This window comes from Sturnus vulgaris, chromosome 11 (assembly GCF_052056855.1).
Source record: "Sturnus vulgaris isolate bStuVul1 chromosome 11, bStuVul1.hap1, whole genome shotgun sequence".
Lineage (NCBI taxonomy): Eukaryota > Metazoa > Chordata > Aves > Passeriformes > Sturnidae > Sturnus > Sturnus vulgaris.
The window spans coordinates 12550267-12575975 of NC_142253.1; the positions used below are offsets into that span (position 1 = coordinate 12550267).

Consider the following 25709-nt stretch of genomic DNA (forward strand, 5'->3'; position numbering starts at 1 on the left):
CTTACAGATGCAGACTTGCTAACTCTTGTGGAATGTTTTGTTTTCAGATGAAGTGAAATTATTTGTATACAAAACCATGTCCCCTCTTGTCAGTTTCTCCGGGAACAGATTTTCTCTGTCCGTATTTTTCATGATTTTGAAACTATTTGAACAGAAATGTCTTCAAATAAGGATGCAGGTTTAAAAGCAATTGAAATTTGCATTTTAATAATGATTATTTCATTACTTTGAACTCAGAAAAAGTATTTGGCCGCTATTGCAATTATAGCGAAGGTAGATGGGCACTGTAAGAGTGTGTCCCTTTCTTGGGAAAATACAAAACTGCTATGTTCCTGCTGGGAATGGCATTCTGGCATGTCTAAATAAATATTTGTGACAGCCAATTATTTCAACTGACTTTGGATAATTCAGATAGAGCAATAAAGGCATTATGCTAATTTTAAACACGATTGGTTGAAATCAATTTGATTTGGCATAGTTTTTAACAGTAATTCCATAAAGGTAGTTCTTCTCAATAAATGTTTAATCGTGGCATTTATAGGTGCATATGTGGACAAGAGAGAAATAAAACAGGGATAATATTAAAGCAACTGCAGATCTGAAGTGGTTCTTGAAATCATTGTTACTGCAATGAGATCAAGAGGAGACAGATACAAAATTTCACAAACATATTTTATAGGGTGAGGTATGAAGGTGCATTGAAGCTAAAGACCAATGGTGATCACTTATAATTGTGTACACAAAGCAATTAAACTAAAAAAAAAATGAGGGAAAATAGAAGAGGAACTAACCCTCTCTTCTTAGGATGGGAAGCCACTGATGTTTATAGAAGTTTCTCCCACTCCCCTTAGTAAAAAAACAATAAAATCTCAGAAATAATTTTTAATACAGTTTGCAGCTTTCTTACAAAAAAGGCTTTCAGGTTTTGCATAGCAGCTAATCTGTGAGGTTTTTTCCTTTCACGCTGCTTTTGGAAAAGATACAAATAAATATGGATGTCATCTTAATTTCTTTTACACTTAAGCCAAAACACAGATTCGGATTTCTGGGTTTTTTTCTGTTTATGTAAATGCACGCTTATAGCAACGGATTTTTAGACATCATGTTCTGAAGCACCTGCCCTTGGACATTTCTGGCCTTCGGTGAACAGGAGCGAGAAGGCAATTTAGCCTCTGCATTTACGCAGACCTAGGTGTATTTTTAGGCTGTTTCACCATGAGTAACACACTTGCGGCCGTTCAGCTGGGTGGGACTGGAACCCGCGGGCCGGCGATGAATGGCCAGCGACAGACGCTCGCAGGAATCACGGGCTGCGGTGCGTGTGCTGCTGCTGCTGCTGCTGCTGCTGCTGCTGCTGCTGCTGCCCCCGGCGGCTCCGAGCCGCGCCGCTGGAGCCCCGGCTCCTCGGGAATGCTGGGAATGTTGAGTCAGGGACTGGCAGCCCAGACAGCCGGGCTCGCAGCTCGCTGAGGGACGGAAAGACGAGGGACAGGGGCACACGAGCCTCCCCCGGCCGCAGCAGGTTCCTCCTCTCGCCCCCTCGCTGGTGTTCCGCGGCTCCGGCTCTCCCTGCTGCCTCCTTCCTCCGCGCAACCGGGATGCCAGCTAAACGTGATGTTGTAAAATCCATGTGAGGACGGAAGGCAGATGCAATGATTTGAAAGGTGAGAAGCTTAAATAAGATATGGCTGGGATACATGACTGTAAATTTACTGTGATTAAGGAAATGCTGTATATCGCTTTTTACAGCTGTCTGGTAGCTGAATCTGGAGATGAATTTGCAGAATAGGCTTTTTATATTGCTTTGGAAATACATTGTAATAAATGGGACCAAGTGCATATCTTATTCTGGTAACAGAGTGCCTCTCCCTACAGAATCGTCAACCAGAAGCCTCTCTTGCAATTTCTATTAAAAGCAGCCGTAGGACTATAATTTTTTTTTTTTTTTTTTTGCCTAGTGTTTAAAAATGTTATTGTTGTTAAAGTTTTCTAGAATAGAATTGATGCGATTTGGACATTCCTGGCTTTATACCTAAATAATGGATAATGTTTGGTGTTTTAAAAGCCACATCAGGAAAAAAGGTGAGATTTCTGTTCCCTTCTAGTGGTTGGCAAATGGAAACACGCTAACAGGATATTATTTTTCAGTTATATCGATGATGAATACTTACTGGAGTCCCTCATTTATGATGCCGTGGCTTAATTTTTTTTAAAGATAAGATCATTTTAGGCTGGACAAGTGATGGATGTGATGCATGTGATGAAATCCACGTCTATGTTCACCAAGGATACATACGTATTTTTCTGGGAGCGCTACAGTAGTAATTTGATGGAGGAGGATTTTTTTTATTTTTTATTTTTTATTTTTTTTATTAGTGTGTGATTGATTTCTAGGCGGCTACCTGCTAAGCCTTGTGATGGATGGATGGGAATCTACTCCCGTAGCGGCGAATTGCTCTTTCCCTGGTGATGGACGCGCCGGCCGACCACTGGCATTGGCAGATACGAGCTCGTTGCACACGAGCGCGGCCAATAAGTGCAGCCAAGGGGAGGGCAAATCCTACTTGCCAGGGTTAGTTTTCTGGTCGGCTTTCTAAATCAGTGGTTTCACTTAGCTATTGTCCGTTCGGGATTTGTTTTTATTTCCATCCTCGTACCCCCAGCCCCACGTGCGTGTCCAGGGCGGCCGCCCCGACCGCGGCCCCTTCCCGGCAGCAGCGGCGGGCGCAGGCCCCGCTCCGGCTCCCCCCTCGGAGGGCGGGGAAGGGAGGGAGGGAGGTTCCTCTCCATCAAGTCGCTTCGCCCCTGGCTCTTGGTTTCCCCGTCGCCAAGCCGAGGACGGAGCAGATCCTCCGTGTCAACCCCGCCGCCCTGCCCTGAGGGGAGATGCTGGCGATGCTCTGCTGCCCTGGTCCCTTCCTCGCTCCCTCCCTCCCTCCCCCGGGAACCGCAGAGCTGCACAGCCGGGACTGGGGGCGCGGGGAGAGCCCTCCCGCCGCCCTTCGCCAGCCCCGGTCGGGGCAAGCAGCGGGGACTGTCCTCCGGGCTCCCTGCTCGGCAGCGAGGGCTGAGGGAGCCCGGCCGCCGGCCCGGCCCGGCTGTGTCGGGGCTGCACGGCCCCGCGGGGCCCCCAAACCAATCCCTGTGCCGGGAGATTTCCTTGGACTGTCCCCATGGAAGGGCGGGGGGTGGCGGGCGCTCCCGCAGCTCAGGTGAAGGAAACACCAGCCATAAAAGCCCAGCAGCAGCAGAGCACACCAGGCTCCCTGAGCCGCAGTCCCCTCACGGTCGCATCTGCCCGAGCAGTGCATTCCCCGTTTGTTCCTCTCCCCGAATAGCAGGAGGAAAGGGCCCTTTATTGTCAGAGTCTGTTTCTGCACACGCGGAGTGTGCAATGGTACATCCAGTTCCCTTAAGGAACGTGTTTCTGTGGGAAAAGCTTTCTTAATTTCTTGATGGAAAAAAAAACTTACAGTCAAGCCTTGGCTTCATGGGTGACTCTGTTAAGGGCTGTCTATGAAAGTAACTCTACATCTCCTCAGTGCCTTAAAGGAAGTGTGTTTACTACTGTTGTTTTTGTTTGAAAGCTCTGTGTAAAATGGCTTTCAAAGGCATTAAGGTGAGTTAGCATTTTCACTTTTCCTAGAGGAATCTGGGAGGAAGGAGAGGCTTTCTGTCCAGTAAGTGAAAGGAATATAATTTCTTCTTCCAAAGGCTTGCTGAGAAGGGCAGTCCCTGGGGTTTATGGCCGTCCAGGTTGAAACTACACATTTGAACCACGGAGAAACCTTGTGCTGTGTTTTATGAGCACATCCAGGGTGATGTAGACCTTCCAGTTAAGAACCGAGAAATTTCTTGTTTGGTGTTTGGGTGCCTTATTATACTCCTTATCCTTGCTCTTGTGGTTTGCCAGCATTTGGAGGGGACCCATCTCAGCACCTCTTCCCCTGTGGGTGGTTCTTCAGCTCCTCTAACCACTGCTAGTCAAATTCTGGTGGATGGGAGTGGGACATGCATTGTCCACGCTGGTTCCTCCTGCTATCCTTGCCTGCTCTGAAGGCTGTAGAAAGGTGTGGGCCATATGCTTAGCAGCCACATACCAAAAGAACACCTTCAGTTATTTTAGAATATCAAATATATGTGATATTTAAAGAATGATCTGTTCAGCATGTGTGTTTTTGTATAAGCATGCTCAAGGTGATATTTTTTCTTTTGCTTTAGAAAGATGATTGTTACTGACCTTTGAAGGATGACTAAGAAAAAAGAGTGGGTTGTTCACCCCTCAAAGAGAGTGAGGCAACCAGCCTGTGTATCACTTCCAAAGACAACATGTGTTCCCCCACCTGTATCTCTTAGCGTGTTTATTATATTTTTATCCACTATGATGCATTTGTTATCATCTGTTTAATTTTGGTTTTTAATGCCTAGGAGATAGATAAAGATATAGATATATATATATAGATATATATATATGGAGGATCTTAGATCCACCTAAGAAATATTACTCTGATACTGACTTTTAAAAAAAATATTATGTGAGCCCTCTTATCTGTGATATTATATTTGTTTGGTTTAGGATTATGTTCAAATATTTTTGTGATTTAAGTCTCAGTTTTTGAATGATCTCATATGTACTTAGCAATGATGAGCTTGCCTCAGTGTATTTATATTTTGCAACACTAACACTAGCTTATATTTTTTACTAAGCCCTGGCCAAAGGGTAAGAGCTATTTGAAAGTTAAATGACTTTATAATTTCCTTGTGAGGGTCATAGTTGAAACTAAGTTCTGAAAATGAATTGTGTAGTGCTGCTCCTTCCAAGTGACACTTTCACCTTAAGAAAATACAAAGGCATATCAGCAGAAACATCAGTTAAATGTTTTTCTGGAGCATTTTGTTTTTAATCACTTTTTAAAGACGCAAAGTATTTTACAGAAAGCCTGTAAAGGATTGTTTCTTTCTGAGATCAAGTGAGATGGATTTATGTTGGTTTGTTACTGCTTGTATGTAAGATGTAAAAAAACCACCCCAGTCTGTTTCCTTGGAAAGCAGCAGTCAATTACTTGTGCAGATTTCCAAGCATAGATATCCAATGTATGTGAAGATGTAGGTGTCCGATGAATTAGCATAGTGGATTTTAAATTCTGTTGGTGCTTTCTTGGTGGTTGATTTCAGGGATTTTTATGATTTATTTAATGATAGTGGCTTTTAGATTTCCAGCTTTGGAATATCTTAAGGAGCCAGGTTTTGTTTTGGAGTAATGGCAACAATCAGGAACCACGTCTCCGTTTAGGGATAGTCTGTCAGGTGCTGAGCTCTGCCAAAGGAGAGGGGAGCAGCAAAAGTGTTTTAACATTTCTCCAGATAGGGCTCCATTACTGCTACACCACTTCTATTCACAGAAACTTGGAATTCCTTCATGATAATAGAAATTTAGACTTTGCAATGGACAGGGTACATGTTGTCCCTTTACTTTAAAATGAGAATAATGAGGGAAATGTGTAGAGTTGGAATTCCTGTGCTTTTAGGAAAGCAGAAGGAATGTGTCTTAGAATTTGAGGTGTATGTGAGAATTTCAAGTTGTGATGGGATGTGTGGGAGTCTTTAGTATTTTGGATGTTTAGCAAAGCTGGAGCTTTTGTGTGAAATCTTAAGACTAGGTTTTTGAAAGGTGAAACTTGCTTTCTGGATTATCTTAAAAACTTATTCTAAGACAGTTTTGTGGACTGGCATTCACTGAAAATGTTTCAGACTAGCTACCATTTGGCTTCTTTAATGACCAATGTACTTTTTATTTGGTTAGAATACCCCACTTCCAGCAAATACTCTTTGATTTTTCTTTTAATACTTCCCACTGTTTGTCCTGCTCATTATTATGTTCCTCTAACTGAAGTCACAGTGCAGATGTAGAATCTAGCAACTAAATCCTACAAAAATTGAAAATTGAGAGATTTTTCCAAGTAATTTAACTCTAAAATTTTTCTCATTGTGTGAGATGTCATGGGACATTGAATGGAGTGAAAGAATTGATGAAAGTGGTGTATATACCAATATTTTGTATAGATATATGTGGAAATGATGTGCTGTAGTTTCAGGAAGTACTGTGGAGCTGGGGTGGGAAGCCACTAGAGAAAGCATTGTCTTATAGTGATTACTTAGTTGGATATAATGTGCAATTTATTTTGAAGGAAATGTAAGAAAAAATCTCTGCAATTTGAGTTTAGTCCAAAAATACATTTTGCACAGAGCATTGTTAATGTGTGGGGCAGTTTCCATCCCAGTAAATAACTCAGATCACTTAGGATGCTGACTAATAGGACATAATCTTCTCCATACATTGAGAGATTTACAGAGCACATCTTGGTCACTTCATTCCAATTCCTCATGGGGGTTTAATATGTCTGTACCTGTGGTTACACTATTTGGTATGTTTGAATTGTTTCATTGCAAGACTTGGAGGCCACAGTACTTGAATTCTCAGGAGCTGATTTTTCTTTGTCAGGTATGAGTTGAGTCCTGTTAGACATTTTGCTGCTGCCTCTTCAGTTTTCAGTGTTATCTAAACACTTTTCATGATCAGTAAAATTAATTTACTGGTAATCTGCTTAGATATATATTTCATTATCTCTTGGCACATGCAGTGTCTGAATTATTAATTACTTTATAAAACAGCACAGGTCTGTTATTTCTGTGATGGTAAGGCTTTTGACTTAAATAGTTTTCTGTAGTGCCTTCTTTTTTTCAAAATATATTGCTGAAATACAGTTCTTACCACTTAGGAACAACTTGAACAATTCAGATTAGTGGACAAATATGACCTGGTAAATAAAGCATAGTTATTTTTGTTGACCTATGTCCAGTAATAGTGGAAGAAATGGGTACTCTCAGAGGCTTCTCTGGAAGAGAGTTTGCTGTGTGAAGCAAGTTTATTTTTGATGGCTGAGTCTTGGCAGTCCTGATGCACCTGAGCTTTCATTTATAGACCTCATTTGAAATCTGCTCAAACCATTTGTTTTTCCTTAAGGAAACAGTTACAGTAACATCTGTCATCAGCTTCAAATGTGAAGTCAGGTGCCTGTGAGGACTTACAAATTGCACTTGTGGACTGGTGTGATTGTGCTTCGCTGAGTGTGAGCCCAAAGGGGGAAGGTTGGGCTGTGCTGTGAAATTATGAGCCAGCCACCAAGTGCTTGGGGAACTCTTCAACTTTTGGTGAATAAATAAATAAATAAAAAGGCAATTCCTGAAGTGCAGTGTCTTCTAATGGCTCCAGGGTGCTAATTCTATGATGAATTGAAAGCTAATCTGCTAAATCACTTGCATCACTTACAGAGCCTATAAGTTGCTTGGATAGCTTTGATCTGATGTGGCTGAAGCACAGCCAGTTTTTCTTTGGCATGGTGCTGAAATGTGCATGCTCTTGTAGCTGACCAAAGAGAACAGAGGAGAGATGTTCTACAGGTTTTTAAATTGTGTTGGTTTCAAAACATGCGGAATGCACAAACATGCTTCTTGTTTTGCAGTTTGAGTAGGCCTATTGCTCTTCTAGAATCAAATAAATGTAAGGTGAGAATGGATATTTAGGCTTGCTAAATATCCCAGTAGTTAAGTATTCTAAGAAACTGCTGGGGACTGCATGGGTAGTCTTAATAGCTGGACCTTTGACTATTTTGTTGCCTTTTTAATGAGAATGGAAGCTTTGTAGCAAAAAAAGAAAAATATAGCTTTATCCTACAAATGTGTAAGCCTGTGTTTGGTAACACTCATGAGATTGTCTTTAGTGAATTCAATTGAAAGTACTCCATTGTGTGGGAGTATCTCTGTTGGTTTTTAAAACATTAAAAGTTATAAATATATCTTAAAATTAAAACGATGACATAATTGTAAATGACAATATTTTTAAGCATACTTCATGTGAAAATGGACAAGTTTACCGGTCAAACTACAAACTTGGTCAATTGCTTTTACACTATTTTCAGTTCTTAGGTTATCTTACTAAAACGAATGTAATCTTTAATATGCACTGAATATCTATATTAACAGCCTTTTGTTTCAAAGAATTGGTATAAATGCTGACAGTACAGAAATGACAGAACAAGTCTGGTCTTTCAGATTTTTTCTAGAAAACTTTTAGGTTTTCTTAAATCATGATTTTTTTTAAGCTCTACCTTCTCAAAGGATAATTCAGTCTATAACCTTTTCTGTAGATTAGGCATTCAAGTTAGGTAAATGCTGACAAAAGCAAAGCATAAACCGTGCTAATAATTAGGCATAACTTTCAAGTAGTCCTGAGGAATGTTGTATACTTTTACATTTTAGTATTTTTTCCCCAAAGGAGACGATTTTAGTAAAAATTCAAGACATATGATTGTTGCTGTTTTTCTTTAATAGTTATTAAATGAAAATACTGTTTGCCTGTTTTTCCATGTGCCTTTGAATAATCCTTCACAAAATACTGGAGTTTGTGAATGCAGACTTGCATTGATAAATGAGAATTCTTATTGAGAAGGGAATAAAAGGCAGGTGATTAACAATTGCAGGATGGAAGGCATGATGAATACAGACTAGGGTGTAGAATTCAGCACACAAGACACCTGCATACCTGCAAGGACTGAAATGTTAGGCAATATTTCTCTGGAAATCCTAAAGCTTGCCAGGCCCTTGGAAATATCTCTGTGTCCTGGGAAGGTCATTATGGTGCAGGGAAGTTGAGAACCAAAATATGAAGAGGGACACACAGTGTTTTGGAATTTGTGTTTCTGTCCCTTGTTGCTTGTGATTCACACCATCCACCCTCCTACCCACCAATAAAAAATAGAATCCCAGTGTTAAGAGTTGCAGAGAGCAGATGGGCAGCAAAACAATGACACAGTGAGTGTGGGACTGGGAGCTTCAGTCACTTAAAGCTGAGGTGTTTCACCCTGCACCTCTGAAACTCTTCATGCCACTGTTGTGCTTGTTACCTAAACAAAGGGTGACACCAAAGATCCCTGCTTCTGTGAGCAGGGACTGGATGGTGAGAAATGCTCAGCACTGGCAGGTAACTTGTACAGACTGTACGTGGTTGTGTTTGCCCAGATTTGGCAGATAGGCTGCCCTATAGCTTTTTATAAAGATACAGTGTGTTCTCTGGAATAACAATTAAAATTAGATGTGATGCTTCTGCCTTGGCTTGGTTACAGAAGCCTTTTTTTTTTATGTTTCCATTTTCAGGCCTTTAATATTTTACACAACAACAGAAAAATAAAATGAAACAAGCTCTGTTAAACATCTTAGAAACCCCAGGAAGACTTCTCACATGCAGGACTACAGGAAAGAATGGTTTTAGTATTAGAGATAAAAGGTTAAGCATTGGAGTTTGAGCAACAAAGAGACCTAACTTGGAAGTTAAAAAATTATGGAGGTGTCAACTGGTGGAGTTCAAGTACTACTTATATTATTTAAAGCCTATCTCTAACTAGTATGATGTTTTAAAACAATTACAATGTCTCAAACGTTGTAATAGAGTAAAATGCTTTGAAAGATATGCACCTCTCTTGAACACTAGGCTTGTTTTAAACCCATGAAGCTTGCATAAAAGAGTTAAAAAGGTATTGTTGACCCTTCACTTAAGTACATTTGAGAATAATATAATTGACAATCCTGATAATGGTGTCAGAATTGCTTGCTTTTCAAGATTTTTAATACGGCATTTTGAGCAAATATTTCAATTGGTGCAGTTTTCTGATTGCATGACAAGTATTCATTGCTGTCACTGTGCCTGACAGCATTAGAATGCCTGACAGCTTTATTTTCTCTGTGTGTCATTAGATGCATATTGAGCAGCCACTCCTGCTTTTGCCTTCATATTTTCTTCTGTGTGAAAGAGCACTGAAGGCAGGCAGGCCTGGTGAGCTGCTCTGAGGTGATAAATGCCACTTCTTCCATTTAGCACTGATGGGGGTTCAGGGACCGGAACAGCTCGCAGACATTAAAACAGGCTTTGGAAGTAACTTTATTTACAGCTACCTATGTGCAATTTTTACAACGAGCTACAAGAGAGGGAATAAATTAATGTCTGTTAACTAGTAAAAAAAAAAATTATTGTGCAGACTGTAGTAAAACTTAAATTTACATTAAAAATGCAGATTCAGGATGCTGTAAGGAACCTAAGTGAAAATGTTGCTTTTGAAGTTGTCATGTGTGCTTTCTTTTTCAAACTTGTAAGGAATAGAAGAGTAGCAGGAAGAAAAGGATTATTTTCTTTTTTGGATTAAAAAAGGCAGGGGAGAAGTAACTTGGTCAGTCTGGTAAGGAGGAAAAGAGAGTATTTTGTCCTTTTAATAAGAAACAATGCTGGTCACTTACTAACATATGAAGAGCATTGTATTTATCTTTTTGTTTGGTTGGTTTTTTTACTTTCTTAAAAGAAGATATGCCAGGCTGCTCACTCAGATTAATGAAGAAAGGAAGGATACTCTACAGCAGATTTGGGTTCTCTGTATCTAGTTTGTATCAGCTGCCTTTTTTTTTTTTTCTTTTACATTCTCACATATAATAAAAAACATGTGAAGAAAAGGATAGTCTCTGTGAGAATATACTGTGCCACTATGAAAGCAGTAGAAAACCTGGGTAAACCAAAAGAAAGTTCTAGAAATATTTCTCACTGTTGGTCACTGCTTTTAATACACATGTACTCCTGGTCTTCTGTGTACAGACATTTTTTTTGTTGTGATGAGAGTATTTAAAAGATGTTATCAAAATAAGGAAATCATTATTGTTTGCTAGGGCATGTTTTTATGGAACAGATTTTTTTTTTTTTGTGAATCGTTTTCCTTTTGTGGTGCCTCAAAGTGCAGTCCTGGCAGAAAAAATAGCAGCATTGTGTTCTACATCACCTCTTTTTTTCTATTTTGCTTCTTTTGGTTTATATGTGGGGAGCTGTATAGTACTAAACCGTTTTAGACAATTGGGAATTGAATTGATAATTTCTGCACTTAACTGTCACCACATATTGTTTGGGGAGGTTAACTCTAAAGAAGAGCTTTCCTTCAAGCTTTTGGTACTTTTACAAATGTTTGAGCTTTTGGCTCAATGTTAATATTGGCAAGTAGTTGTGCAAAGCTATTAAGTATTTGGCTGATACCCAAACTTCCTGCTGACTAGGTGATTCAGGCCACAGGAGGGGACACTAAAAGCCTAAATCATCCCTCAGCATGTTAGAGTGTGTAGCCAGTGAAAATCAGAACTTACAGGGAGCTGTGTATACCGTATTTCAAGGAAACACTGTAATTATGTTAAATGTAGAAGTAAGGATTTGGAAACTAATTTGAGCGAGATCTTCTAGTAGCATCATATTAGAATCCTATGCTCTCCAGTTTTCTATAAAAATAGGAAGCCAAAAGACAAATGAAATGAATTGTCAGGCTTCATGTGGGTAATGTGAACCCATGGTGCTGCTGTGTGCAGAGTGCAGGCGATCAGGTGGGGCAGGAAGGTGGGAAATAAGGGGAGTTGAAGTTGGAACAGGTATCAGGAGGGGCTTTGACATGAATGGTATCAGGTTTGCTGGGGTTTGCAAGGCTGATCAGAGCATGGGGCAGTGTGTCTAGTGCTTGCCCTCCTGCTTCCAGCTGAGAATGCATGCTTAATTTTCTGGCTCTTAAAAGGATCCATAGAAAATACAGCTTTGGTTGCAGTGCAGAATAAGAAACTCATGATTATAACAGTTAATTTTACATCATGGACATTAAAGGCATATCTTTAAAATAAAATATTGAGCCAAGCAGGTCAGCATCTGGTGTGTTTTTTTTTCCTAGTACTAAGCTGATTTGGATTTTAAAACTCAATTCTTATAGGAAAATGTGTGTAGTGGGTCTGCAGTATGTCCCTACCAGGCTGAATGGAGTTGGGTGACTTTTTTTCTCAGAGGTGGCTTTAGGGGGTATGACCTTTGTGACTCCATTGTCAAGGCTACTGCAACACCTACAGCTTGAGTAAAAAAATATTACTCGAGTCTATTAGTATTCTTTCTTCCTTGTCCAATTAAAATGGCAATATAAAATAAATTAATCTTTCAAAAAAGAATTGTATATATCTCACCTGTCCACTCTAAGTTCAACGAGAATGGCTCTGTCAGCTGATTCTGTGAGGGGATGGGCTCTCTCCTCTCTTTTTCTCCAGGGAGTAGATGATGATCTGTGTGGCAATTGTTGAGGTCCTGAGGCTGATATTGCTTCTTCATGTCTTCAATTCCTGATGTGTTGAGACACACAGTAAATCTTCCTGAAGCTAGGAAGGCTCCATGTATAAGAAGTAAAGAGCAGAAAATAATGTAGGTGCTTTTCTCCCCTCTTTCATAAAGCAATGGTGCATGGCTTCTACTGTGTCTGACACCTCTCAGCCATAAAGGAAGGCCCCAGTGTTATCCTTAAGAAGTCTACACGTTTAAAAAGCATATTTCCATGTGCTTGCCTTTTTCTGAGGTGTTTGCAGGAAAGCCAGCCTGTATAATTCAGGTTTGTAGAAGGGTAACAAACTGCAAATGAAAATGGAGAAACTCTAAGAATTTTCTTAAGTCAGGGTTTTCAGCTTTTTGGTCTGTGAGCTGTCCTTAGTGTAGTCCATTAAAGTATGAAAATCAAGCATATCATCAGTGTGTTTGTGTTTCCAACACAGAGGTCTCTGTTTTGATTAGAATAGTTCTAGGGGGAAAGTAAAAGAAATTGAAAATGTTGTGGAGATAATAGCACTTAGGTGGTATTTTACTACTTTTTTTTCTGTTGCTTTCAGAATTTTCACAAGCTTACAGAATCTACAGTGTTCAATCAGCATTTAAACATTATTAAAGAAGTTCAGTGAGACGTTACCCTCCCTTTGGATAAGGAATGAGGCTCCTTTTTTCAGTAGAGCTCAATGGTAAGCACTGAAGTGCAAAGCAAGACAAAAATGTTCTCTGATATAAGAACTTCCAAAACTTCACACAAGTTGAGAAAACAAAGACCACAACTAATAAGCTCTAAAAGGCAAAACAAGTACCTAAAAAGACATCTCAGACATAGACAGAAGGCTGAGTAAGTTATTAAGTAACTCTTAGCAAGAAACATAAATTATTAGTTTATCAGACTGTACAATGAAAAGGAAGAACAGTATGGATATGGTGTAAGACACAATATTCTGCACCTCTGCTTTTGAGGAGCAACACGTTTATACTAAATCTCACCACCTGGCCATGTATCATATCAGCTGTATCTAAAAATATCTTATTGTGTGCAGTTTCAATTGACTCTGGCAGTTCCTGCTAGCAGTATTATTTTTTCCCCAGATCCGAGTGTAGCGTGTTTTTGTGGGGTGTTTGTTTTGTTTTGCTTGTGGCTTTTTTTATTGAGTGAGAGAGTGGGGTGAATTCTATCAGTTTAGAAGATTTGTTGTTGCTTTTGCTCAGGATGTGCCAGGAGCCTGTGGAAGGAAAATAATCTTTAGCTCTGGTCTCATGGGAGGTTTGTCTTTGAAGGCGCTACAGAACTATTTCAGCAACTAGAAAGATACAAGGATGGATTTACCAGAGGGCTTGAGTTATTTGGCCAGAGGATGGCTGGTACCTGAGAATTAGGATAAGCAGTTGCATTTCCCTAGTCACCATAATGAGATTTTTTTCTTATTATTGGTCAATGTGTTGAAGTTGAGACAGCAGAAAAGCTGCAGAAGTTCTTGTGGTGGAGCAAGCTGTGGGTCATCTCTTGAATGCTGCATGACAGCTGAAAACAGGGACAGATTTGGACAATGATGTTAAAATGCTAAAACTTGAAAAAGTAAATCAACAAGATTACTTTAGGTTTGTGTGCCTTGGGAATGAATGCTGGAGGCTTTAAGAGAGTAGTTCTTAATACCAGCAAGAAATATTTTTCTTTATGTAAATTTCAGATTGTCAGTCATTTGAAGTCCATTAACATACCAGCTAAGGTATGCTACTGGGCCCATGTTGTTCATTCCAACTTAGTTTAACAAGCTTTAGCTCGACAGAGCAAGGAAGAAATTAGGAATTTTATTTTGATTGAAATTAGTTTGGCAATGCATTTTTAACTAATCAGCCTAAATATAAAATGTATAGTAGAGTTTTATTTTTGAAGCTATTACTCTGGGAAGTTGGTTTTTCTGATATATGGTGATTCCTTGTAAGTTAATTTTCCAAAATGAAAACTTAATTTTATAATTTTGTTTTTCAGGTCTGTCTTTGGAGGAAAACCAGATTTTGCCTACTGGAAGAATGCAGTGAAACTGCCAGTATTTCTAGCCGGAATTATAAATTTAATATTCAACTTTAGTGTTACTAGTTTCTTACTAAATAGTACCTCAAAGTAGAAGAAAGATGTATGGAAGTGCAAGAACAATCAGCAACTTGGAAGGAAGTCCCTCCAGGTCCCCCCGCTTGCCACGGTCCCCTCGCCTGGGTCACAGGAGGACCAGCAGCGGGGGAGGAGGGACAGGGAAGACGTTATCCATGGAGAACATCCAGTCCCTTAACGCAGCCTATGCAACATCTGGACCAATGTACCTGAGTGACCACGAGGGTGTAGCTTCTACTACTTTCCCAAAGGGCACAATGACTCTTGGAAGGGCTACAAATCGAGCTGTGTATGGTGGCCGAGTGACAGCCATGGGGAGCAGCCCCAATATTGCTTCTGCTGGACTGTCACATACAGATGTCCTTTCTTACACTGACCAGCACGGAGGGCTGACCACATCCTCACACCACCACCACCACCAGGTTCCTTCCATGCTGAGACAGGTTAGGGACAGCACCATGTTAGATCTGCAGGCTCAGCTGAAGGATCTACAGAGGGAGAATGACCTTCTCAGAAAAGAACTAGACATTAAGGACAGCAAGCTGGGGTCCTCTATGAACAGCATCAAAACTTTCTGGAGTCCTGAGCTAAAGAAAGAGAGAGTATTGAGGAAAGAAGAAGCAGCCAGAATGTCAGTTCTTAAAGAACAGATGAGAGTTTCCCATGAAGAAAATCAGGTAAGTAATTAGGAGAGTTTCTTTGTGGTCATTTACAACCAAGCATTTGATGTGTTGCTTTTGGTACTGTATCCAGTGCTGGCACAAGTTTGATATTTGCCACAAGAATTATATGTCTTGGTATATCTGCTTCTGATTGCTAAACTGCAAGAAAGCACTCCAATAAGAATCCAAACATAGTTAGGTTCTAATTTCCTTCATGCAGCATTCTTACACATTTTAGATGGAGAAAATAATTGTTGTTACCCTTTCTCTAATTTCTGAAACTTTCTCTAGGGTTTCTTTTGCAACAACTGTCTAAATGTTGTCTTGGCAACACTTTCTGAGGAGCTAAATGAGCCACTTTTTCAAAAGTATAAATAAACATCCAGAGGCATATTTTGTTTAAGCTGTACAGTGATTTGACAGTTTTAAAGTTAAAAGGAGATAAATCCTCATAATCAGCTTTCTGTGCTTGTGCATTACAGAACAAAGTGTAAGTTTTCAGTAACATTTCAGAGACCTGCATGGTAGAAAATGAATGTCTTGTAAATATCTATTTCAAATATTTCTACTCAAGATGTTACATTTTCCTGAAGTTATAAAAAGATGCAAATATTTTAATCTGGATGGATAAATCTGTAAAGTCAAACGTTGAGACTTTGCTATATCAAATATACAACTATTTATACAAAGCTATATGAAACAGCAGCACAGAATAGACAAAAAAATTATCCTTTCTTTCTCCACACACTTTTTGGCTTCTGGTCTTATTTTAAAGCTGCTTCTTTTTAGACCATCTGTTAACTTTCCCCAGACAAAAACACAATCCTGTGTTTCTCTCACTTCCAGATTCCAAATCCAAACTTCTTTGCTGGCAGGCAGCAACAACTGAGATTTTTAATTTACTTCCAAGTTTGTGATCAATTAGAGCTTCTCAGCAAACTTTCCACCTTTTAGGTGTGTCATCAACCTAAATATCTACAGAGCTGGCAAGTCTGTTACAAGTTATTTCAGTGGGAAACTGACTGGGTTATCATCAGGAATTCAGTCCAATGAATTAATTAATTACTTTCTTGTATAGATTTTGTATCCAGACCGATGATAGTAGTTGCTGATTATTCATTTATTTATAGCAGATGCATTAGGATGCTACTAGGACCAATATTACCCACAAGATGCATGGTGGAGGTTCTGTTCTTCAGTAATTCTGTTGGTTAGATATTTGAATGGTGATGGTTGGTGTCCCCTTAGGAGAAGAAATATTCTAATACAGTCTCATGTATTTCTTATGGAAGTGTCACATTAATATCTTATACTGACATTTGGAATTTGAGTCTTGTATTTAGAGACTTTGTCACACACCAATGAGCTTATGTTTTGGTTTTGGTTTTTTCCCAAAAGGTAGTTTTCCTTATCTTGAGGGGAAAGTAAACTAGTAACTCAGTTATGAGTTCATTCTTGTCATATCTTATTGACAAATGCTGTTATTTTCTAGTTACAGCAAAACTGCTGAAAACAATGTGTTTTTCCCTGTGTGTGTATTTAACATGCATCCTTGCTCTATAACACAGTAACACCAAGATTGGGTAGCTCAGTGTCCAAACATTGACAGAAGAGGCTGAGTATACAGAGGTGTCCCCAGAGAGTCATCCTTCTGATCCAGCTGCTCTATCTTTGTGCCTCATAACTCAATGGACTCAATTCAGCCAGTTATTTTGGACCTGTTTAAAATGCCAGTGCCCACTCTTGGGCTCTTACAGCCCAACATAGCTGTGAGGAACCACTGCCTTTCCTTGGGTTTTGCACCAGACTGTGGCTGCTTTTGCTAGGATTTCTTGTTCCTTGTACTGAAAGAAGCAATAAATCATTGATGCCTGGTGTCTCAGTGCTGCTTTGGACTTTACACTGCCATCATCACATCCCTCCCTCAGCTCTTTTCCAGACAGGACAATCTTACCGTGTGTGATAATTCCTTGTGAAACAGTAACATGTTTTTCAGACCTATTACATGTTTGGGATTTTTTTTTTTTTTTGAGGCAAGGAGGTCAAAACAGCTTGAGTTTTTGATAAAGTATAAAATGAGTTGTGTCGATGTAGTGCTTGCCCTTTTATTCTGTATATCTCTCACAGAAATTCCCAACAATTCTTTCCAGTTTTGGATGCCTTTATTTTTGCTGCTACTGAGTACTAAGCTAATATCTTAATGGAAATATTTATCATAGTTGAGAAAAACCCTCACCATTAATTCTAACCAGCTTAGATCCCAGCTTGTTATGCTTAAAGGTAGGATTACTTTCACTTGTGTGCCACTTTTATCTCCCTGAATTTCATCTGCCAGCCTCTGACTATTTGCTTAGTGTTATAAAATTGTTCTTTGCATTTGGTTTTTGTCTGTGCTGCTCTGAATAGCCAAACACCTTGAGGAAAATTAGTCATTTTATTGATCACCCTGATCTCTGGGTTACTCAAGAAGTGTCAGTCAGCACAAAGCCCAGCCACAGTTCCAGCAAAACTCCACAGGGACCTTCTGTTAGTTTTAGGAGTCAACCATGTGTATCTGCTGTTTCCTCTCTTGTAGTCAAACATTTGGGTATAAAAGCACCCATCCTTTTCTGTAATTGCTGCTTCCTTCTCTTGTAAGCATTGGAGAGAAGCCTTTCTGAAGGAATGGCTTTGGAAGCCCAAGCTGACCGTGTCAGTTTGTTTGTCACTCTTATCCAGAGGGCTATTGATTCTTTCCAACAACTAATTTAAATTAGAATCACCAAAAAGCTGTCATTTTAAAGAACAAAAAAGATGATGTGCTCTATCACATCTATCCTAAAAGTGCTCAGCCTATCCTTGTGTGTCTGAGGTTTACTGATAAAACTTTCTTATAAACTGAGTTGTTTCATACTGAAACACTAAAAAGCGTTTTCACATTGGCTGTCCATGATGAAAGTGACCTTGCCTGGATTTCTGGGTCTCCTAGCAAAGTTTGGGAACTCCCAGGAGACTGGAGAAGGGCATATCTGCCTGGTAAAAAAAAAAAGTGAGTGAATGAGTGAAATAAGTTTCATATTTTTATTGTGATTTCTGAAAAAATATTGTAAAACCCAAGGAATTATTTGGAAGCTGTATTTTAAAAAATCATTAGCTATTTCTAAATGTAGGGGGGAGGAAATAAAAAAATACACTAACCCCCAATATGGATATGTCAAAAATGTCAAAGAAGTCTCATGTTTCTTGGGTGACAGGAAAACACACCTTATACATAATGGAAAAACAGTATTGATGTATTGATGTTAAGAGAACTTTGCCTCAAAAGATTTCCCTTTAGGGAGTTGGTGGGAAGCATATGGCAGGAAATTGCTGCTCTATGGAGAACTATTTGATTGGAAGCCTGTGTCAAAGTGTAATCATCAGTGATTGGGAGTGAAATCTTCCAGTAGGGATCTGTCATGTGCTCGAGGCTTTCATCAGTGTCCTGAAGGATGGAGATGTGTGGATATGCATCCAGATAATGTCAACATTGGCAACTACGTCCTGGAAAGTAGGATTATAGATAAAAAATTGCCAAATAAATGAATTAGTTTGAAATAGTAGGATCTGTTTCAACAGGAAAATTGATAAAATTAAACCTTTTAGAAGCAGAAAGAGATCCATGAGGAAGTTTATGGACAGGAATTGGACATTCCTGTTTTTTTTTTTTTTTCCAAGTTGTTATATTTCTGAAAATGTATGCTTACTTGTACTTTGATATCACAAAGCCAGGTTTAATTGTCTTTTTCTCTTCATATTATTTGTAATGTTTTCTCACAACATAACTGGAATTATGTGTTGATATCCATAGGGGAAGGAAGTACTCTACATCTTTTTAACTATTTCAAGTGGTTCTTCATCTTGGAATCATTCATTTGCAATGTCTCAAACAGAGATTTTGCTTTTTTCCCCCCTAGCTAGATAGTTATTCCCTCTTATCTGGCTTGAACAGAAGATTCTAATCATGTGTAATCTATAGAAGAGTTAGTGTAGATTTCAGTGCAGAGCAGGAGGCCAGGAAGGTGGGAAGTGCTGGGAAGACACAAGCCATTATTCAGCAATATTCATTTCCAAAGTGGTTGCCTGTCTGTCAGGAGGGAAAACTAATTTGATTTGGATTAGCTGCTTCTAATACAATACATTAATATTTATCAGTTGATATGCTGCTTTTATGACACTGCAAAAACTGAATCACTGTGAAATTTAAAAAAATGCATATAAAGCCCTGTTGCACAAAGTAAAGCCCCTTTTACCTACTTAAAAAGTCATCATTTAATATTACATAATTAATACACAATGGACAGTGGCTCTTTTTAAGTCATGACATGGTTATGTGTTGTGGGAAATAAATGGGTGAGCATGATCCTTTTTTCCCTTATGGAAAACCAGGTAATTTTAATTGACTTAATGTGTTCTTTGAGAACATATTATCAATCTTTTGAAGTTTTGTTCTTATCCTGATACTACAGGAATTTACTTCTGATTAATGAGAAGGAGAGAGGATAAAAAAAGATAGTGAGCAGTTCCTCTGAGGCTTAGAGTTTTGAATACCAAAGTTTTTTGATACAGTTTCTCAGAATAACTTTTGTCCATCTGTAGCAATAGCTCAGATGTGGCAATTAGCAGAATAGAGCTGCTAAAATAATCAGTAGAGAGGGAATGTGTATTCATGAGTTCAGAACTGTGTTCTTCATTTTCACTTTGATTCATGACAAATATCTAAATAGAACAATAAAAGAAAATATACTAACAAATATTCTGAAATGGTGCTTCCCTTACCTGTACTAATTAAGCGATGTTCCTAATAAAGCATTGATTAGGCTAAGGTATACATTATTAAAAAATATTTTTTAGCCATTTTGTTTATGCTCTTTGAAGTTCTTGTGGGTTCATTGTAGTGGAATATGCAGGGAGTTACCAACACTTGGATATTTAGTGTGAGATCATAGATAGATATTGCTTTCCTTAGTGTGTCAAAGTATGCACTTGTTACTGGTTGGAAAGCACCTTTCATTGTTTGTTAATGCCACATGTGGTCAGTGGAGGATTTTTTTGGAGTATAAATTCATTGCACCCTGTCTTATTGTATAAATGTGTGAAACAGCAGGGATTGTGAAGCTTATTATGAATATTAATGAACTACATGGTTCCACAACTCAAAGCTAGGAACCTGAGGAATGGAAATGTTGTGCTTGTGGTTTACTGTACTACCTGAGGTATGCTTTCATATTAATAATCTTAAAAAAAAAGGATTTGGCTGTATTTTTCCTAAATGAGTCTCTTCAAGAAAAAATAATTCTGATGTCAAATTTTAATATAATGTTTACAATCAGTGAAAGGTGTTTTAGGATGATTCTGTAAAGCCAGTAGGTTCATCCCATCCATTCACTTTGTTTTCTGTTTTTCACTGTACTGCTGTTTCTTGATTTCTTCAGCTTCAAAAAAAAATTCTGTCTTGAGCTGCATGCATACTTGTTGATTTTAACTTTATTTTGCATGTTTCCACTCTTTTCTTCATTTAAACTCATGTACATTGATGGCAATTTAGGTAAGTGCAAAATATTTCTTCTTTACTTTGTTTATCGAGTGTGACAAAGTTCTTAAGCTTTTAACTACACAGAATAGATCCAACAGTCATTATTATCTCAAGAGGAAAGTAGAATGAAATAAGTGAGGTTTTATTTATTATATTGAAAACAATCATGTGTGTGAAAGGGGAAGAGGCCAAACCCGGCTTCCTTGTGCTGAGGAGGGCGGGTGTGTGGCCGGTGAGGAGCAGTGGATAAGCTGTGCCAGAAGGGTGTGTGTTCCCTGATGTTGCTGCTGCTGATGGGGAGGAAAGGTTCCTGCCTCTGGTGGGGAGTAGAATTTGATAAGCAGGGGGCCATGATACTACAGATAAGCAAGGAAATTTTGAGGGAGTAATAACCTGAAGGTGCTTGAGGGGGAATGAGGGAATGTAGCTACTTTAATTTTCTTTTCCCCCTGTCTGTCTCAAAAAGCTTGGTAAGTATTAAGCTAGAGAAAGAAATAATAGGAATGTGACTTTGTAACCGTGCAAGCACTTGTTTGATCTTGGCTGAAGCTTTTTGGTGGTATTCTGGTTTAGATAGTAGTATTCATATATATGTTAAAAAGTAGAAACTAATAGTTTAAGCTGTATGAAAACTGTATCACAGGTTAGTGGTAAATTGGAAAGGCTAGTAATAAGTTACACCCTTTTGGATGTTTTTGAGGTATAAAGAGATATGAGGAAAGTAATTTTTGATTTTGTTCTGTTGTCTCCAGTCGTTAAAAAAAGAGAAGGACCATGAATTGTAATCTTTAGAATGCACTGTGTGTAGCTGTAACTGAAAGAGTACTATTTTATTTACAACAAAAGGTACTTTATTAATCATGTTGGAAACTAAAAATTAGCGAATATTGCAAAAAATATCTACTTTAAGTTTAGGATATAGGTCATTCTCAATTATCCAGTGTCAAAGTGCTGGCATGACATTTCATTTGCATCTTGAAGTCTCATAATGAGTGTCAGTGAGTGTTCTTCATAAAGAAGAATAAATAAAACCAGTAATGTTCTGAGAAGGTGGTGTGACTCTATAGCAGAAAGATAATTGGAATTGGTACTTGATGCTTTCAGAATGCCTTAAGGAAATCAGGAAAGAGGTACCTATAAAAAGCATTCTGAATTTTGCTAGAATTGGGTAGTATTGGATACATCACATTAATTGTAAGTGGTTTCATAATGCAGGAATTTGTTTGGCAAGCAAGTTTTACAAAATAGAAATGAAATCTCCTGGAGATGTTAATTAAACCTTTCATCTCATCAATAGTATAGTTTCTCACAGGTATCATGGATAATACATCAAACGTTATCCTTGGGGAATTTCTTTTCTACTGATTGTGATGGAGCCAGTAGTTTATGGAGGTTTTTTTTAAGTATATTTTTATTTCTCTGTTAGGTTCTCTAAACCAGTTTCCTTCCTTGAGGTCTTAGACTTAATCCGAAAAAAATGCTGGAAATGACTTTTCAGAATTTTTCATCATCTGCCGTGGAAGAGAGACAAGGAAGTACTGAAAAAAGAGTAATTTCTTTCCCATTATATGTTTTTAGTATTAGTAAAATTTCAGATGTGTTCCTTCCTTCTGGTGCTTTCATCTTGTATTTTCTGACAGTTGTCCCCAAATCATCTATCAGGCAGTTGATAATGCCATATTCAATTACCCTGCAATACCCAACTCCTCCTCTGGGCTGTTTCTGAGAAGCATGATCCTCTGGGCTGTGCTGCAAAGCATTATATTTATTTATTTTATATATGTATATAATTTAAAGATAAACTGGCATGACACTTCCTAACCTTTTTCTTTTCTGTTATGCTCCTGAATTCATGAGATGCATTTCAGATTATTGTCAGGGTAAGGGCAATGTTGTGATGGTGGCTTAACCTGTTGGTCATTCATTCAGTTTTCTTCTGAGGTTTTGCATGTCTGGGAGTTATGCTTGGTTGATGTCAGGCAGGGTCATGTTTGGACTGTTTGTCATTTGCTCTGTGGAAGGTGTCTGACATTCCTGACTATGGAATTGTGTATTTCCTGGAGCCAGAGAGTCCACTTGTTAAAGCTGTCAGCTGCAGGATAATATTTGTTACTTGAATTTATTGCTGGAATATCTATCAGCTGAGTTGGTAAAGAAACTAGGATTCAGGAACCCTTGGCATATTTTATCAAGGATAACTTTGGTTCAAGTTGGATTGCTTGTGGCAGGAGCAAATAAGTTTTTAGAATCTACTAATTTTAGGATATTTGGCCTGTGGGATGGGGAAAATATTTACTTTTTGAATTTCCTTAAGCATCTGCCACAGGATAGTTATTGCTTTTGCTCTTGGTGCTGGAAGATGATAAACAAGCTAACAAAACACATGTTAAATGAAGGCAGTAGATTTCATGTGAAGCACTTTTTGTGCCCTGAAGGAAAAGGAATAAATGATGGGTTTGCCAAAAGGAAAATCCTGAGGCAAATCAGTGAGTGTTTCAGTGTCAGAGGCTCAGAGAATGCTAAGGTCCTGTAAGGTCTGTATTTCACTCTCATCTATAATTGAATGAGAGGGTGGGATCTCATCACATGGCATTTCTGCAGGAGAAAAGCCAAGGTCAGCAGAACCTACTGGAGGAGTGTAACACATGTTGGGGTGCAAACCCTAAAACAAGGGCTGCTTTTAGAACTTGCTCCAGTTCCCATTTAATTAACTACAGCATTAATTGAGTACAGTACAAGTATTGCAAAAGCCTGCATTTAAATTGAGAGAATCACAGGAAGAGGGAGGGAGCTGTGCTTTGAAAATCAGAGCTTTCCTACTGATTTTGATTTGAACTGTGTAAATGGGTGCATAGCTTTTGCAATTTGTAGGTAGAAAGGCTGAAAGAATATCCTGTTGGTGTGAACTTGTGTGTGACATTAACTTCCAGGTGCCTGGTTACTGGTAAAGCATAATGGTCTTAACTAATGCAGTGAAGAAATGCCTGAATATTATGGTATAAAATATTTCCTCTGGATACTCGAGAAGGTGGAGGTGAACTGGTGGGTTATATTTAAATTGTGATACACCAAAGCATAAATAAAATGTTTCAATCCAAACTTGAAAAATCACTGTTTGCCATCAACATGTCTGTAATAAAAGCCTGTTCTATTGCTGTGTATATGTAATTATGCACATGGGTACATAAAAAAAATTATACATAGCTTGTGTTAATTGGACTGTTTTGCAGTCAGTGGTCACTAAATTTCTTACCTGAGTGACAGAAACTAAGCTTTATGTTGAGGTAAGTCAAATTCCCAATTACCCTTTATTTGGAAGCCAAAATTCTTTCCACATCATTCTGAAAATGTACCTTCTTGTCAGCACAGCTAGATGGGCTATGGAGTATGTGCTACCTACTGAAAAATATTTAGGTTTACAGTGAGTTTGATGTTAACATGAATACATTAGGTACATATTATATTGTCTTATCTGTTTTAATATATATTGTGAAAAATTAAAAATAAACACACAGCCTTTAATTGGCACTGATAATTAACACTGTAATGAAAATTACAATATACCACTGGAATGATACTACAATATTCTGGAAATCGGAAGTTCTTCCTAAAATATTTGTTTTCAGAAGCACATTGGGTTGTAAGCTGGTGTAAGGCTTGCATGCAAGAGAGATTTGGCATGATTTTCATCATTGGTTAACAACCACTGCTTCCTACATCACCCTCTGGTGGATAAAACTTATTTTAGTTTTATATTATCGTTGTTTTAGTATATTTTTAGCATCTTTATTTTTCTATTTATAACATGTAACTTGTACATTCGTAGTTTGGTTGAAATATGGGCATGAATGAGCTGCATAATTGTGTATGAATGATCTGGTACTTTGCTTACACTTCAGAATTATGGTTGTGTCCCGATTCCCTGGTGCAGCAAGGCCAGCGAGGAGAGAGCGAAGGAGTAGAAAACACAGAAGTTGCTTAAGAAAGCAAAACCAGGAATTCTTCATCCTGTTCAGGCAGCTCATCCCCTGAAGAGGGAGAACTGTCAGACTGAGAATTTGAGCAATTAGATAAGAACACTCGTGATAGACTTTTCCACCTGAATACACCACACGGTCCTGGCTTCAGGACTGCAGAATTAACAAGCAGTGCCAGTCAGGCAGAGCCCAAGAAAAGATATTTGTAAATAACATTTTAGGGAAGAGATTTTTCTCTTAAAGAAGTATATAGATGTAACAATAAAACATGAATTGAAGGCACCAGTGATTCTGTGTTAAGTAGGGCGAGGGCATTATCCTTTTCAGGTCTTGGATAAAGCATTGCCTCACTGTAGAGAAGTGGTGCCTTGATGGCTAAACATAGAATCAAATATTGGAAAAAGATTGTGCAGATTTAGAAGAAAACAAAATCATCTTTAGGGATATATTTTTCATCCTGGTTGCTACTATAGGGTCTCCTTTTTTTGTCATGTCATAGTGGTCTCAGAAGAACGTGGTAACTTGATCCACTTGGAACTGTATTTGAAAACCAAATTTTGTTCCCAAGTTTTTCTAGGTGTTCATTTCCCAATTGTGTCCAGTTAAATTATTTCCAAATATGTGAGGTAGCATCTATGCTTCATTTGATATTCCAAAACCTTAATTTGAGGATAACTTGGGGATAAAATGTATAAGAAAAAAAATTGGTGACATATTTATTAACTTAAGTATTTTATGGCTAATTTTATTATACAGTGTTGCATTATTAATATTTCAGGTATTTTAACACATCTTCATTTGAATTCACTCAAAAAAGTAGAGAAGTAGTTTGGATATAGGAAGAGACCCTTGCCTCACACCAAATTGATCCCAACTCCTCCAATTATTTTGTGCAGGTGCCTTTCCCCCCACCTTTCTTTCCTCCAGTTTTCTTTCTCTGCATTTGCTGCACATACTTGCCAATTCTGGAGGCTGGCATTGTTGTCCAGCTGCCTGGATTAGTTCAGGGTAACTTTCAGTCCTCTTGTAGGTTTTAGGTAATTGACAATTTGTGAAACTGAACACTGTATTATATGCATTTTAAAACAAGTTCCATTGTGTATGGAATTTCTGTCTTAATATTCTGAGGAATGTTTACCCTTAATAGCTCTCAGGGCCTTCTTTCACCATTTGAACCTCCATTAGGAATGGG

General features: G+C 38.5%; 1 protein-coding gene across 17 annotated transcripts in view; it reads left to right on the forward strand.

Moving 5' to 3' along the window:
* Nucleotides 1-1425: 1425 nt before the first annotated feature.
* The window catches only part of ERC2 (ELKS/RAB6-interacting/CAST family member 2), a 407597-nt gene continuing 383313 nt past the window's right edge, over nucleotides 1426-25709 (forward strand). For 16 of the 17 annotated variants that reach the window (XR_015806058.1, XR_015806060.1, XR_015806062.1 and 13 more), the window contains exons 1-2: nucleotides 1426-1664; nucleotides 14205-15001. Coding sequence is in view for 1 of the 17 variants with exons in the window: in XM_088171529.1 (XP_088027655.1) it covers nucleotides 14348-15001 (654 nt within the window). In the remaining 16 variants the exon portion in view is untranslated. Of the gene's footprint in view, nucleotides 1665-12880; nucleotides 12898-14204; nucleotides 15002-25709 lie in introns of those variants that run through there. The other variant, XR_015806059.1, reaches the window with a different exon arrangement.